This window comes from Pseudoliparis swirei, chromosome 9 (assembly GCF_029220125.1).
Source record: "Pseudoliparis swirei isolate HS2019 ecotype Mariana Trench chromosome 9, NWPU_hadal_v1, whole genome shotgun sequence".
NCBI classification, from domain to species: Eukaryota; Metazoa; Chordata; class Actinopteri; order Perciformes; family Liparidae; genus Pseudoliparis; species Pseudoliparis swirei.
In genome coordinates, this window is record NC_079396.1 from 9,815,156 (window position 1) to 9,830,842 (window position 15,687).

Genomic DNA, 15,687 nt, shown 5'->3' on the forward strand with positions numbered 1-15,687 from the left:
ATTGAACAAAACAAATATGTGACTGGGGATAGTAGCATAATGATTAAATCGGGGATTCTTTTTAAGGCCTACATTTTTTTGTTTTTTACTACAATTTCATCAGATTTTTTTAACCTAATGTACCTATATATATATATATATGCTGAGAACACATAACGCAGAACCTTAACAAACAATAAGCACCAACTGAACCACCTCCAGCTGCAAAATCACATCAAAGAAAATAACCATAACATTTTAAACTAAGACGCTTTTACATATCCGCAGTCTTAATCAGCCTTTTCATTTTTTAGGGCAGCTGAGCCATTCTTGTCAACAATTTTTTTTTTTTTTTTAAATGTTGTATTTGTTTTATTTTTTACATTTCGCAAAACACAAGATACCGACAAACTAGTCCTGCTGATAAACAAACAACAACAACATGACATCACTTAAATAGACTAAGATCACTCTTCTACTATAGGCCATTACAATAAATCACAAAATAAACCTACCTGATGGTTATTATTACTCCAATCCAAATACCGAATTATGTTGCAGCGAGCACCTGCCTGTCTATTGTCAAACATGCCAAGAGAGTGACCCTCCATAAACAAACAGCAACACACAAAAAGAAGAAAAATCGAGTGACTTAACAGTAGATATGATAACAGCGAGAATATTGACTTTTCAGAGAAACCGAATTAACTGCGAAGACAAGAGGAAAGCTGGTTTGCATGCTATTCAGGGAAGTGTGAGCTTTGCTGAGGGGCACCAAGGAGGAGGTGAAGCGTTTTTTGCTCTGGAGAAGAAGGGAGTGGGCAGCGCGGTTTGGGCGCACATAAGCGGGAAACCTTCTCCACCTGAATACGAAATGTATGTTTTCCGATATTGTTTCGCTGGCTAAGAGACAGGCTTGTTTTTTAAAACACAATCTACAGACACGAACAAATATATATGTATAATGAAGTTAAGAAAAAAAAAACATTCATAATATATTTTAGCCGACAAAATGGCGAGCGTGTAAAACTCAATTATTTTGTTCCTTATGTGAATTAAGTAGGTACAAAGGCGGATATACACGCGCACACTTAGACATATAAGCAGCTAAAAGGGAGAAACACAAGAAGGAACTACACTTCCCAGAAGACACTACACGGCAGCAGGAGCTATTTGATTGGGCAGCACCGGTGTGTCGTCACCGGCTCATACAAACGAACTAGCAACAGTTAGGTGAACAGCCTGCATCTAAAACAGTCATGCGAAGAAAAAAAACTGTCCGAAACTGCTCGTAGGATTTTTTATTCTCATTTAATTTAAGAAAGTAACGCACGAGCCGCTCGAAGTAAGTTGTATCATTCAGATAGATAAGTAGTAAGCTGGTAGCGATAACCTGACGTTGCTAATATGGTCCAGTGACAACTAACGCTAGGTTAACTAACAGCCAACTTTACCCTGATAATAGAAGTTATTTTTATGTTCTATCTACAGCTTGTTATATTATATTAAATACACGAAGAGCTAAGCAGTGAATGGCATTGAAGTCGTGATTTAGACCCGGGTAATGTGTGGCCAACGATACTTTTAGTTGCGAGCCAACGAACCTAGCTAGCTAACGCGAGGCTAACCCATGTCCCCGTAGCTCAGTTATGTTTGATGAGTTTGAAGGGAATGCATCCGTCGTTACTTCATGCTTCCCCAATACAATGACTCTTCTTGCACGAGAGATTAACTATTTATTGTTCTGTGTTTGTAACCTGTGTGTATTTACTGAGTGAGGCGTGTTTATTTATTGGACATATGGCGCCACCACGTGGTGACTCTAGGAAAGTACGTCAGTCGGCTGTCTGTCCAAACTGTCCATCTCTCAAGCAGTTTACATGATGTTACAAGAAAGTGTTGCTTTAAAACATAAAAAGTGATCACTGCATTTTCTTTCTCGCATAGAATGAATTTCTCTGAGGTTTTTAAGCAATCCAACCAACTCTGCAAAGTTTCCCCTGATGGGAAATATATGGTAAGTGTTAATAACACTAATGTGTAGTTCTGTAATGCAGTAGACGCAAGACATAACACTGCTTTTATTTCCATGGTTAGGTTGCTAGTTACAAACATAAAAGCAACGTGTGTTAGAAGTCTTGTTCTCTCTGACGTGTCTCTTGTCAGGCTACCTGTGTGCAGTACAGGCTGGAGGTGCGAGACGTGAGCACACTGCAGATCCTACAGCTCTACACCTGCTTGGACCAGATATCCCACATGGACTGGTCTTCTGACTCTCTCTTTATCCTCTGTGCTATGTACAAGAGGGGTCTGGTACAGGTAAGCGAATAAAAGTGGACAGTAATATATGTAACTCTGCATAGTGGAAATGCTGGTGGTCGCTATGTGAGGTTAATACTGTTCACTGCTTAGTTAATTGTTAGATTTGAATCCAGTGCCCTTTTCTTTTTTCACAGGGTATTCCCATAATACAATAAAGTAAAAAATAGTTTTAGTTACTGAAAGCATAAGTTTTACATCAGTTGTTTCTTGATTTGGAAAGGGTTAAACTGTTCTTCTTTAACAATGACAATAATAATTTGACACTTGTTTCATTCCTGAATACGAAGGCCTATTTCAAAACAAGCGGAAAAAGGTCCTGTAATAATTGCTCTTTTATTCGAGAGAGCTGCAGTAATAACAACAAGCTGTGCATGTTAGTTTAATCTCAGCCGTATGTGCATCAAGTAGCTTACCTTTGGAGAGGTATCCACCGCCAGTCCTTCATGGTTTCTAGTGTTCGAGGGTGAGATGCAGGATGTGTATGCTGGATGTCATCAGTGATGGCTGATTGCTGTCCTCCTGTCACTCTGTGTCTGTTCAGGTGTGGTCTCTTGAGCAGCCAGACTGGCACTGTAAGATTGATGAGGGCTCAATAGGACTAGTCTCCTCGCGTTGGAGTCCAGACGGACGTCACATTCTCAACACCGCTGAGTTCCATGTAAGTGTGAAGTTGGTGCATTCATGCGCACGACAGTGTGTTTATGCTTGTCTGGTTTCAACTGTTGCTGGCCCGCGAGGAAGAGGGACCTGAAAATAGCCGGACACCAGAGACTGTCTTGACCGCCCCTACACCCCCCCCACCTGCTGCATGTATTCAGCCTGATTTCATAGTTCCCCTCCTGTTAGCGTCCTGTCATACATGGGTCTCAAGTACCCCTGGAACATGGGTGCTATGTAGATATGCCCTTCCAATCTATGTCTGGTATTTCCTTTGGCAGCAACTCCTATTAATGCTGTTCTTAGGCTGCACCCAGACAATTCTGTTTTTGTTTTGAAAACAAAGCATAAACACAAGCATTTAAGCGTTTCGAAAAATAAACGAAAGAAAGGAATTCCGTCCATACCAACGTGCCTGAAAATGCATATCGCATGACCGTTAATGTCCAGCATGTACGTGCTGCGTGAACAGGAAAGCAGATTGTGTACTCGGCGGTTGCTTAGTTACAGAAAATACGATTGTCTTGTTTAATACTTAAGCTCTTCATCTTTCTTCCACACACATACATGAAAACAAGGACACATTTAGTGGAAAAAAAGCATAGGCAAAAGGAAAGTCCTCCGTGTTGATGTCAATCGCCTTCTTCAAAGCTGCAAACCGTGCGTTTCAACTCCATAAACGGTGTGATCAGCGCCGGCATAAGTAATGCAAGTTATAACGAAAACGTGTTGGATGAAGCCTTTTAAGGGTTGATCTACTGCCGTTGAGCAACATTGTCTTGTTTGTTCATGTTTCTTACATTTAGTGAAAACTATAGTGGTATAAAAGCATAGGTCACACTTTGGAAGCAAGCAAAGGATGAAAATGAGCTCAAGTTTAACTTGACCTGAGCTTGGCTGGGGGTGGTTTGATTTACATCAATGAATCAATAATGTACTATACCAAGACCGGTACTGGATGTTTTAGGCTGACACTAATGTTAGCATTGTAAAAAGTCTGATATTTCTCTCCTGCAATTCTTAAATTTACACCAATATACATAATCTATAAAGAGCTAATGTCAGCCAGTAAATCTCCATAGGCATTCACATTTCTTTAATTTTTTATCTTGACCTTTTTTTCTTCTCAGTATAATAAAGCGTTCTTTGATAGTATTGGAGGGTTTCTATTAAAAATTCCTTCACACCATAGTCTTGACCCTTCAATATAACACGGTACACTTCATCAGTTCTACTACCAGACATTTCATTTCATGACTTTAAATACTTAAGATATGGGTCATGTGAATGAAAATGTGCCAAATGTATCCCTTTTGCCAAAAACAGGCTAATCTAGAAAAAGAGTCGGGGGATGTTGAGAGCTGTTCATAACAGTCAGCAGAATTAAACCCAGACTAATACAGACGTGTTTAGTTCAATGCCTCTCGATGTCAGTCCTGCTTTACATTCGCGTCATAGTAAGCGGGTGTTGTCAGTGGTGAGGAGCTGCGGCAGCTATGTGCAACACGACGGGGGCACCATCTTGGGCCGCGTCTGTCGTGCTGAACCTGACTCCAGGAATCATTTGACAGGTGTGACCCAACACACAACTGTGTCTGGTCTGGAGAAGGGTGCAGGGAGTGCAAGTGTCTGTGGCATGTCTGCTTTGTGTCTGTCTGCGCCTTAAAAAAATAAAATGGAAAAGGGTGGAGGCTCTTTCCCTCACTAGATAGCTGCACAGAGTGTAAGCAAGTTCAAATGATCAATATCGAAAGTATATTATATCCACTGTCCGTGTCAAATGACCAGTTTGAACTGCTGTCTGTGATTCATTTCCTGAAACCATTATTCAATCATCAAAATGGCATCGATTTGGATAATCGATCAATTGTTATTTTGCAGGACAAATGTAATAATAACATATCGACCAAATGATAAAAGGAGATAATGGGTAGATTGGTTTGGTGGAGCTTGTTTTTTTCCAACCTCTTTGAGATAGCCATGTATCCAGTCCTGGCTCTGTCACTGTAAACATATACACAGGTGAGGTAATGATGCTCTGCTTCATTTAACCGAAGACGAGTCTAACTTTTAATACATTCTGTTAAAGCAGCCTTCTCCAAAACCATATTTCTGATCATTAGCTTTGAGAAAACTAATATAATTACCTGGCATATTATTCCTCATTCTTGATTGTAATGGCACGACTTTCTATCAATCACTGAAGAGTTTTTGTTATTGTTTAATGACAATTAAACACACTTTTCACGACAGTCCATGTCTCATCATCCTCTCTGTGCTGTTGTGCGTTCATTAATGTGTTCCCAACGCCCCCTTTCACCTGGCTAAACAACAACAGCAGCAAATTGATTACCGCTAAAAGTTATTGAGCATCTTTGAGTCGTGGAGTTTGAAACTAATTTAACGGAGCCCAAACGAGCACTGGCGACCGAATTGCCAAGGGGTCCACTGAACTTACCTTCACCCCCGCCCACCATTTCATTAAGGCTGTGCCAGACGGGTGTTCGTGTCGGGTTTGAATTTCAGCCCCACTAATAAACAGCCTGCTATATTAACTTGTTTAGGGACAGCTGCCTGTGGTGTGGATCGTGCCACTGTGTGTGTGTGTGTGTGTGTGTGTGTGTGTGTGTGTGTGTGTCAGAAAATCTGATTAGCTGGCTGTGTGTGTCTGATTGTGCGTTTGTTACTGTGTTTTTATTTTTAAACCCAAACTGATTTAGTCAGATCTTTCTCATTGGCAGGTACACAATACATTATTAGCTCACAACTGATGGTGTCACGGTGGGAGAATGACAAACCATATTGTGTCCCATACTGTGTATTCAGCCCTAGACAAACTACAGGTAAGGGCTTCTAGTCCAGGCAGCTAGAAATCTTGAGCCCTCCTCAAAGGCACAACATTAAACCTGCAATGTGTTCTGAGGCAGAAGTGTTGAAAAATAACAGTAGTTTTTCAATATGGGACGGCGCCATACCACTGATTTAATAGGAAGTCTCATTTCTGAAACCTAGCCCATGAATGTTGAGACGTCACGCAAGTTCAGAATCAGTTTTATTGGCCAAGTAGTTTGCACAAACAAGGAATTTGACTTGATAAATTGTCTCTGTGCTTACACAAAAATACAGAACAAACAAAACAAATAGTGCAGTACAGAACAACACTGCAAAACAGTGCAATGGTCTCAGAAGTTTTAGAAAGTGACTTAAAGTATATACAAGAGGAATGGCTATATACAGTAGCGCCAGAAGAAGTGGAGAGTGCGAGAAGTGCAGGGATACATATATATGCTACAGTGGGTTATTGTTTAGTAGTGAGACGGCGAGGGGGAAGAAACTGTTTTTGTGTCTCGAGGTTTTGGCGAACAGTGATCTGTAGCGTCTACCAGAGGGGAGGAGTTTGAATAGTTTGTGTCTGGGGTGGGAGGGGTCTGCAGTGATTTTTCAGTTGCCTTCTATTCGAATCCCCACAAAATGCCACTCTTCACATCCATGTTAATCCACCTTCGCCAGCTGAGGGGCGATAGAGTGAGGGTGGAGAAACTCCAGCCAAGGACATCATTGCGCTTGACTTCTCTAATAGTTTTTTTTACATTGTTGTGATTGGATTAGCAATAGCATTCTTGGCCAGTGCTGCTGGAGGACTGCTCGCGCATAGCATTGTTGGCAACAACGCGCCTGGGCTAAACTGCAAATGTAGGCAGCTGCTGCACTGGGAGACGGGACAATGGCTCACCCAAACCTTTGTGTGGGTGGGAAGAGGCTCCAGTTCCTTGGTAGAATCATGAGGCTGTAACAGGAGAAATAGGCTATATTGGTTTGAGATGGCTTCCTATGTGGAATGCCTGAAGTCTAATCCTCTGCTGACAGATAGGTCTATATGGCACCAGAAACACTCGCCCATTCTCTCCCACTCACATCGGCGAGCGGCAAGAATGGCTGATAGATCGGTTTTATTCCAGGTTGCTGTCAGTGACTTTGGTCTCCAACTGATTGTGGTTCTCATGTTTCCCACAGGCCGCGCGCTGTTGCTCACGTTTTCCAAATTCACAGGTTTTCTTGCGATGAAGACTTGCTAAAAGATATTAAATTGATGCGATTGTGTCTTTAATTGTCCCTTTTGGAATAGCGTGTCAAGTGGATATGATTTGCGCAGCCCTTTAATTACAGTTACAGTCCCAAAGAGATTCCAGTGCCATTTTACAAAACCAAAATTCAACCCCTTTTTATAGAACCATCACATTTGGTATGAATGTGGTGGAATCCTACGTTCAGTGATCAAAACGATACTAAAATGTACTTGTCTGTAATTAAAGCCATTGCTGATCATCAGTTGCAGTTATGCTAACCAACAGACGTGATTCTGATGGATAAACAGCAGCTGTTGTATGTGAGTTTATCCTTTTCATGCCACCTTCAAGTCCCTCGCCCCCAAGCTACTGCTCACCTTTGGTGAGGATACTTCATCGAAAGTGTAGCTTTACCAGCTCAGGATCGTATTGCGTGGCACCCCCACGGAGCATTTCCCACCTATTTTCTTCAATGCTGCCCATCCTCCTCCCAGTTTAAAGTTACACTGCCTTTCGGGTCTTGATCTCCACTCGTCCCCTATGTGCTGGCTTCAAGGCATCTAAGAAGTGTCGGTGTGTTTTGTGTTTGCGCAATGTTGATAGTGGTTGCCATGGCACCGTGTCGGAGGGGATGTCCAGGAAGCGTGCAGCGAGGTGTTATGACAGGGTCTACACAGCTGGATGTCTTGACCGAACGGGAGAGTCGACACTTCGGCCCAGTTAGGCCACAGACTTTGCCCAGTTCCAATGTCTGTCTGGACACTTTGATGAAAGCCCTGTCGCGTTAGCGTTGCACATTCTCAAACATGAAGGGTATGCTCACATTTAAATTGACAAAATATGTTTTGAATTATTAGTCATTGTTATTTTATTGATATGTATACTGTAATTATGTATTTGTGTACCCAGGGATCACTCCAGAGGCAGACGCACATCTTTTCAAATCTTAAAGATCAAAACGTGATCCCACAGGGCTTAATGCACCCACATGATGTGGGCTTACTGTAAGCTGTACAGGACGGGATGAGCGCCTCGCATTTAGCACCCTGACTGCTCCAGTGGTCTGCTCGCATGCCCTTGATATTTGTGTGTTTGTCATGACCACTATATGCTGTACTATAAATGTGTCTGTACATTTAATACCATTGAAGGCTTTCACTCTTGGCCTGTTATTGTTAACAGTGGGATTGCAGCTCTCTGTGAACACCTTAACACCCATGCGATGGTCCAGTCGGACACAGCGTCTCTAATAGAGTCCTAAACACTCACGCGCTCCTTGTTTCTTGAATGGCAAGACACGACATATCATACAGCTACTGAAGTCAGATATGCTTCCCCTTTGGCTGACTGCCACCACTCTTGTGAGACTGGTTGGTCTTTGAGTGATTGCTATAGAAACTGAGCATTAGCACATGCAGCCTTTGGTATGCCTACTTGTGGCCAGATAGTTATTTTTTTGGCCCTGCTTCTGTACGCAACCTGCTGACTATGCAACTTGGTGTTAATTTGTGACACTTGTCCATGGACTGATCCTATTTGTGTCACGTGATTTTGATGTGTTAATTTAATATTTCCTCCTAAATGAATGGGCATCATCTCTTTCGATCCCTGTCAGTTAAGACAACCCTTGAACATACTTGTTCATTCTCTCTGGAAATGGACTTCACACACTCTGGGTCCAACAGGGCCATCCATCTACTGATGGAGAGATTCCATGTCAGTGTCTTATATCCCTCAGAGAGATTTATCGTAGACCTCTTCAAAGACATAAGGCTCTCTGTCCACAGGATCGGTCCTGCTGATGGAAACCTCTCTGGGTGTAAAGCAGCACTTCCAGGTCTTAGTATAGGCTGGAGGCCTTGTTATTGAGCTGGTATTAGGTCGCCATTGACACCCAGTCACCATAGACGACACTTATCACAGCCAGAGTTATGTCTTACCGAAGGCCAGTGATCAAATGTATCTTGTTTACAGTAGTAGAAGTCTAGAGAGGGTATCTGGTCCAAAATAGTCATCCAGTCTTCTCAAAGGGGCTCGTAGAAATACTGTGTGCTTTAACACTCCGTCTGTGGTGTTTTGAGCTGTACGCCACAGATTTAGCAGAATGGCTGGTATTGTATTTCAAACTTATTTATTGACTGTAAAATGTCCCACTCGGTACATATCTTGTTCACAATTATTAGTTAAAGGATCCGTTTGTTTTTTTCCCCCAAACACTTTGTCATCAACATTATCCATGTGCTCGTGTCAACTGTCCAGTGTTTCTCAGGCACTAACTTGGATGTGTGTATGCCCTTTGCACTTTGGTGTGCTCGTCGTACTTTCACTTGCGAGATAATCCACCGTCATTTTCCCCTCTTTCCTCTCGACAGCTGAGAGTCACCGTCTGGTCCCTCTGCATCAAAGCTGTGTCATACATCAAGTATCCCAAAGCATGTCAGAAAGGTCAGTATGAGAACGATATTGCTTCATGTATTTCTTCCGTGGCTTATGATTGTATGTATAACCGTGAGTACCTGAGGGCAGGGCCAATGGTCCGAGTGCCTCGGCATGCCCCACAAATCACTTGTCATTCTCTACCTTGTGGCGCGACCCTGGGTGTGGGGCCAAACAATGGTCCTCCTCGCTGACAGCTGTGGCCCTCTTCAGGAAATGGGGCATGCTGTTCATAACGGGCCTGTCAGCAGCTTAGGGAAAAATGATTGTCCAGGACTCACCCCATTTTCAGCACGTGTAATGTGACCCGTGTATCTTCTAGACCGTCATATAAATAATATGGCAATGATAGTTGCATAGCTCTGAGCTGATGGCGCCCAAGTGTCAGATAATTACATTGGATGAAATAAACAGGAAGCCACGAGGTTGCATAGTCAGTTATCAGAATAGATGATAAGTGTTTTTCTAGACAAGATGTGTCTTTTAAAAACTTACTAAACTTACTAACTTAAACTGTGAAAGTATTAAACCTAACCATTGCTCCTATTTTTTCTTCACATTTGTTGTTAGGGTGTATTTGTCATTGTAAGGTATCAAACTTCCGATTAAATGCCATCACTGATTTTATTATAGCTCTCTTCCGTCATCTTTCACCCACAGGTATAGATTTCAGCAGAGATGGCTGCTACATGGCCTTGGCTGAACGCCGTGACTGCAAGGACTATGTCAGTGTATTTGTGTGTGACGACTGGCATTTACTCCGGGTAAGTAAGTATTTTACTTGCGTTTGATGGCCATAATTATATACTTGACATTTGAGTAAGCGAAGTGCGCAACAGTTATGAAATCATGGTATCTGCCTGTGACGGGAGGAATATCATTTCGTAAAACATCTCAAAAAGATTTCCACTACAGTATAATGTACACGCTCACAGCCAGATATACTCCAAATATTCATTCCTTTTCTCGAGGAAGGATTTATACAAAGTGATTTTCTTTAACTTGACTCTGTTCCAGCATTTTGAGACTGAGACACAGGACCTGGCCGGGCTGGAGTGGTCTCCCAATGGCTGTGTGCTGGCAGTGTGGGATAGCTGCCTGGAGGTGAGTACTTTCTTTACACACTTTACATTTCACACGAGAATAGGATGGATTTACTGCCTTGCTAGTTTTGATGACCAGGAAGTAAAGTCTGTCATTTAAAGCTACGGTAGGCATTTATTTTAGGAGCATTTTTTTGTTTTATTTGTTGAAATTCTCTTTACATCCTGATTGCAATCAAATAATCAAATGCTCTGACTAAAGGTTCATTTTTGGATAATTTAGCTTTTGATAGCCAGATTCTTATTAACAGGTAACTAACAACCACTTAATGATTTAAATAATTTAAATGTTTTTGTTGTAACTCTTCAAGGAATTTAGAATGTATCTTATTATATACTTTGCTGTAGTTTATTCTCACTTTTTCGATCGGGTCACAAGTGCTTCAATCAATCGGCCACCACGGAGCAGGCCGACACCCTCGCAGCGTCCTGCCTGAATGGCTCAGTTTGGCCTTAAGGTCATAAGGTCATAGACGTGTGGAACCAGTTGAAATGTTCTAGCTCTGACCAAAAACAAAAGAAGCGGGTGCTGGTGGCTGTCGCAGGTCTGTAATAAGACCATCCGCGACCTTGGAGAGACACCTGAAAGAAGAGGTGGGCGCTTTCAAAATCTAGGCCTAACCCTAGCTTTTAAGGTTTGATTAAAAAATATATAGAAATCTGTATATTCATTGACTGAAACAGCTGGCTAAGAATGGTCAGTTTAGAGTTGAGCACTATTGCAGGACTTCATTGGAGGCAACAACAGTTTTACTTTTGAGGCTTGTTTTCATATGTTTGACATCATATCATCTCCTAAATAAGTAAACAAGTGTTCTTGCATACGTAAAGATACAACAAAAAATAAAAGGAGACTTTGTTGCTCTCGAGGGGAAATTCCCACTTTACAGTAGTGCAAGAAACTGAAGAGATATGAGTAGTTATACAGAAGTAAAACATATAAAAGAACTGTCTTGAAGAAGAAAGTCACAATGCAAAGTACCCTGAAGCTCCTACATGCAGAATTAGGAATGGACACTGATTTATGATATGAGCTAATTCATGGTAACCACACAAACCAAATGTTGCTTAGGGACATACTGTAAAGCACATTTACAAAGTGCCCTATTTAATACTATTTAGTACAGAAAGAAACTTGACAGCCTGTTTAATCTGATTAACATAACTTTGTATATTTCAAGTAAATGTCAAAAAATGATCAGCTGAAATTGTTTCTTGAAGGAATCGTCTGTTATTGTGAGGCATCGTTGTTGTCAAAGTACAATAGCTTCATGGGGAAATGAGCCGGAGGACTGTTGTTTCATGTGTGTCTGCATCATCCCCACAGTACAAGGTGTTGCTGTATTCTCTGGATGGGCGCTTGCTGTCCGCCTACAGTGCCTATGAGTGGTCGCTGGGTGTCAAGTCCGTGGCCTGGTGCCCCAACAGCCAGTTATTGGCCATTGGCAGCTATGATGAAAAAGTATGGAGACACGCCTGATTGCTGATGACATTGAATCACATTATAGCTTCAACCGACATCACGACAATGATTGTAAAGCCATGTGTCTAAATATACATACCTGCAAACTTGTCACTCATCCTGATGAACTGTGTATCATCTGGTCAGAGACTAACCCTCATAGTGTATCATCAATGCGTATTGAATTCTGGTATCGGGTATCATGATATTCATGGCAGGTATGTAATATGTATATAGTTATAATATATAGTGACAAACAGGTAGAGACAGAACAGATTGAGGACAATGTATATTTGTTATTACTATCATTATAGGGCTGAGTCAGAGCGGAGGAACTTTTGTTCTTAAACTGTTTATTATCATTATTTAGATTTGTGGTCAGAACAATAAAATAACTAGTTGTGGTTCTAAAAGCTTTGAGGCTTCAAACAACGTGGATGTGGTGTGGTGTCACCTTTTTCACCCCTCATGAGTTTGCAGGTATGAATATAGCACTCCGCCGATTTCAGTTACACTGCTCTTACATTATCAGATGGACAATTAAAAAAAAGAAAGGATCCCTTTTTATTTAGCTCATTCCTCTTCGTGTAGTCTTGTTACCCACATTGCATGTCGACCGGGGCCCGTTTAGTCAGAGATTGAGATGTGTCACGCTGTTAGCTAATGTAGCCTCAAGCGGAGATGAGCAACGGGCCACAGGGTCACTTCTCTCTAACTCCACACCTTCAGATTCTATTTTATTTTTATATTATATATTTATATTCATTGAACAAAACAGTGCTTTTCGTTTTTCTAAGTGACCTCAAGCTTTTGAACGGTAGTGTACATCTTGAACCCTAAAAGGCTTTATACAACTTTTTTCAGATATGCAGTTGTGGACTGTAAATGGACTTTGATGTGTCAAATTGGTGGAGCTCAGAGAAATGTGTTTCTGGAAAAAAAGAATATTAGAATATTATGTTTGGACATCATTTTATATTATAGTTTGTTGTGTTTATTAATATCGGTGCAAAGTAAATGATGAGACTTTAATCCCCTCATGTCAGGTGCGCATCCTCAATCATATCACATGGAAGAAAATCACACAGTTCGAGCACCCATCATCCATCAACAACACAAAAGCAGTGAGTATTTCCAGCCTTTATTAGGAGCCTTGAATGTTTATTATTTGAATTATTAACTGTTTGTGTTTCAAGGTTGTGTATAAGGAAGTGGACAAAAGGACAGCGGTTACAAGTGATGACCTATCGCTACACATCACACTTGGCACCGCCCTCTTCAACACCCGGAGCAAGTGTATGTCAGCTTTTGAAAGAAATTCACGAAAATCAATATTTGTCTAAAACTACCGATTTCCAACTCTGTAAATCTACACACTCTATTTTGTTGTGCTTGACCACTCCAGACGAGATCTGCCCATTGCCAGTCCAAATTCCTGTAGTCAAACCGGACCCGGACCGAGCCAACCCCAAGATTGGTGTCTCTTCTTTGGCATTCAGCTCCGATAGTCGCTATCTCGCCACCAAAAACGGTAAAACTTTACAACTGTTCACTTTTACTGTCTTTGTGAACCCAAGTGGGGTCCCTTAGGCAACTTAAAAGTCATTATATGTATTAACCTAATTTTTGATTATAGGCCTTAATGCGTATTTAAATGTCTTAAAGCAATTTTTCCAAGTGGGTTTTTATTAATCTTACTGATATTGCAACTGTGAATAATTTGTAACTGGTTATGAAACTGTCTCAATTTAATACTGATTCATCTATATGACCTGCATTACTCAACGAGACCATCAGAGGGAAGACTGGCTATAGTTATTGTTATTTGTTGTTGAGCACGTTCACCGAAACTCCCTAAACTCAGACTAAGAGGTCTTCTAAAAGGACTCTGGTGTCCGCAGGGACCGCCAAAATAACACATGATTGTATTTCTTAAAATAATTTGTTTAAAAAATATATAATTTTCAGACAATGGGGAAGAGTTTAACTTTATGATAAACTAATTTGGGCAAAATTGTCCCCACCTCAAGTATTTTCTGTCATTTATTTTCTTCAAATATGGTTATTGTAAAGTCGTGCTTAACTTTAATTGCATTGAGGAAATCAGAAAAGGTCTTCAATGTGGTGGATGCAGGAACTGTGTACTGCATTATTTGTAACTAACAGTTTCAACATTGTGGTTAGTAAACTTTTGTCTTTGCCCTGTATCTGTGTTCCTCTGCTCGTAGACAACATGGCCAGTGTGGTCTGGGTGTGGGACATGAGGAAGATGAGCCTGGTGGCTGTGCTTGAGCAGACATCAGCTGTGCGCTGCTTTCAGTGGGACCCCCGCCGCCCCCGGCTGGCACTGTGTACAGGCAACACCACACTCTACCTCTGGTCCCCGGCGGGCTGCGTGTCGGTCCAAGTCCCCACTGAAGGTCGGCCACTAAGGGTTAAAACTCAAGCAGCTAGAATACACAGCTGTATTGTGGTGTTCTCAGATAAAGAAGAGGGACGGTCTCTGATGTCTAACCCTAACACAGCTGCCTCAGGCAACTGAAGACGTCAAACCTGGGATTTATGTTTTATGACATGGGCTTGATTCTTTTGAAATGCGTGCACGGTCAAGGTTAACGCTGCAGTGGGTGTGGTCTGGAGACTTCTTGCAGATTGCAACCAGCTGAATCTTTTCCTGTGTACCACTGAAAGCTGCATTTTCAATATGACGATGGAAATGGCCCCATTACAGCCCGTGTTTAGATTGTCCATTCTGAGCTACTGTAGAAACATGCCAGCCAGAAGGAGACCCATCTGTATGTACAAATAAATAACACATTCTAAGATAAAGATAACACTATTACTTATTTTCCTCCCATTATACATTAAAACAATTGCAAGCCCCGAGAAATGCCAAATGCTACACACTGTTCCTTTTTAGTTTTGCTTTTCAAATTGTTTGCAAATGTGGATTTCTATGCAACATTATTTATTTGACCTTAATTGTGTGTATGTTTAGATGTGTACTCGTAACACTCCCAACGCTCTCTCTTCTGCCAGGTGGTTTACAGGTGCAGTCACTAAACTGGCACCGCAGTGGAGACTGTCTGATTCTGCTCGGGAAGGAGCAGCTGTGCTTGTGCTACATGGACACCGACCAGGAGGACAAGTAAATAATACAAAAGCACAGGACTCAAGAATCACTTGACTACAGGTCGAGCTTCTTTAGCGACACGCACTGGTTTAGGTGAAATGACTGGCGAAGACACTCAATCGCCATTAGCACAATCCTGAGTTGTCGCTTCTCGTTGTGTTTTGAAGGCCCTCTGCAGGTTACTGGGATGTTCCTTTGGTCTTCCAAGTTGAAAACATGGGAAACCTGCCATGACATTCTTCCCGAGCTTAAGGCAGATTGATAAATCACTTCTTTTTTTAAAATAACCAAATGGGAATTGTAACACTAGTTTTGATCACTGTGAGAAGATTTCGGTTTATAAAGTTTTATAGATTTGACTGTACGTAAGTATTTTGTATGTTTTACCTTGAAATTGTGTAATTATTTTTGAATAAATTTTGTCATAAATAACAGCTGAAGGCGAGTTTTGAAAATATGTACATCGAAATCTTTCAGTTTATCAAAGTTTGTTCTTGCCCCAGGCAGTTCATGATCGTAATGAGTTGC

The 15,687-nt window shown here is 41.4% G+C and overlaps 2 protein-coding genes across 3 annotated transcripts in view; one reads left to right on the top strand and one right to left on the bottom strand.

Moving 5' to 3' along the window:
- Positions 1-2,821, bottom strand: part of tp73 (tumor protein p73) — a 31,874-nt gene extending 29,053 nt beyond the window's left edge. For both annotated transcript variants that reach the window (XM_056423108.1, XM_056423110.1), the window contains exon 1: positions 2,715-2,821. In XM_056423108.1, the coding sequence (XP_056279083.1) occupies positions 2,715-2,746 (32 nt within the window). In that variant the 5' untranslated portion in view covers positions 2,747-2,821. The remainder of the gene's footprint in view (positions 1-2,714) is intronic.
- wrap73 (WD repeat containing, antisense to TP73) lies at positions 1,198-15,593 on the top strand. The gene is made up of 13 exons (XM_056423112.1): positions 1,198-1,324; positions 1,927-1,996; positions 2,146-2,298; positions 2,843-2,959; positions 9,398-9,470; positions 10,122-10,225; positions 10,479-10,565; positions 11,892-12,026; positions 13,073-13,150; positions 13,223-13,322; positions 13,432-13,557; positions 14,255-14,446; positions 15,066-15,593. The coding sequence occupies exons 2-13, from the start codon at positions 1,928-1,930 to the stop codon at positions 15,176-15,178; spliced, it is 1,347 nt and encodes a 448-aa protein (XP_056279087.1). The 5' UTR covers positions 1,198-1,324; position 1,927; the 3' UTR covers positions 15,179-15,593.
- The last annotated feature ends 94 nt before the right edge of the window (positions 15,594-15,687 follow it).

Bases quoted from the DNA above. Each gene is read 5' to 3' on its own strand.
- wrap73 (XM_056423112.1), top strand. From the start codon at position 1,928: ATGAATTTCTCTGAGGTTTTTAAGCAATCCAACCAACTCTGCAAAGTT. The intron at 9,471-10,121 runs GTCAGTATGAGA...TTTCACCCACAG, and splicing joins TCCCAAAGCATGTCAGAAAG to GTATAGATTTCAGCAGAGAT. The intron at 13,323-13,431 runs GTATGTCAGCTT...TGACCACTCCAG, and splicing joins CTTCAACACCCGGAGCAAGT to ACGAGATCTGCCCATTGCCA.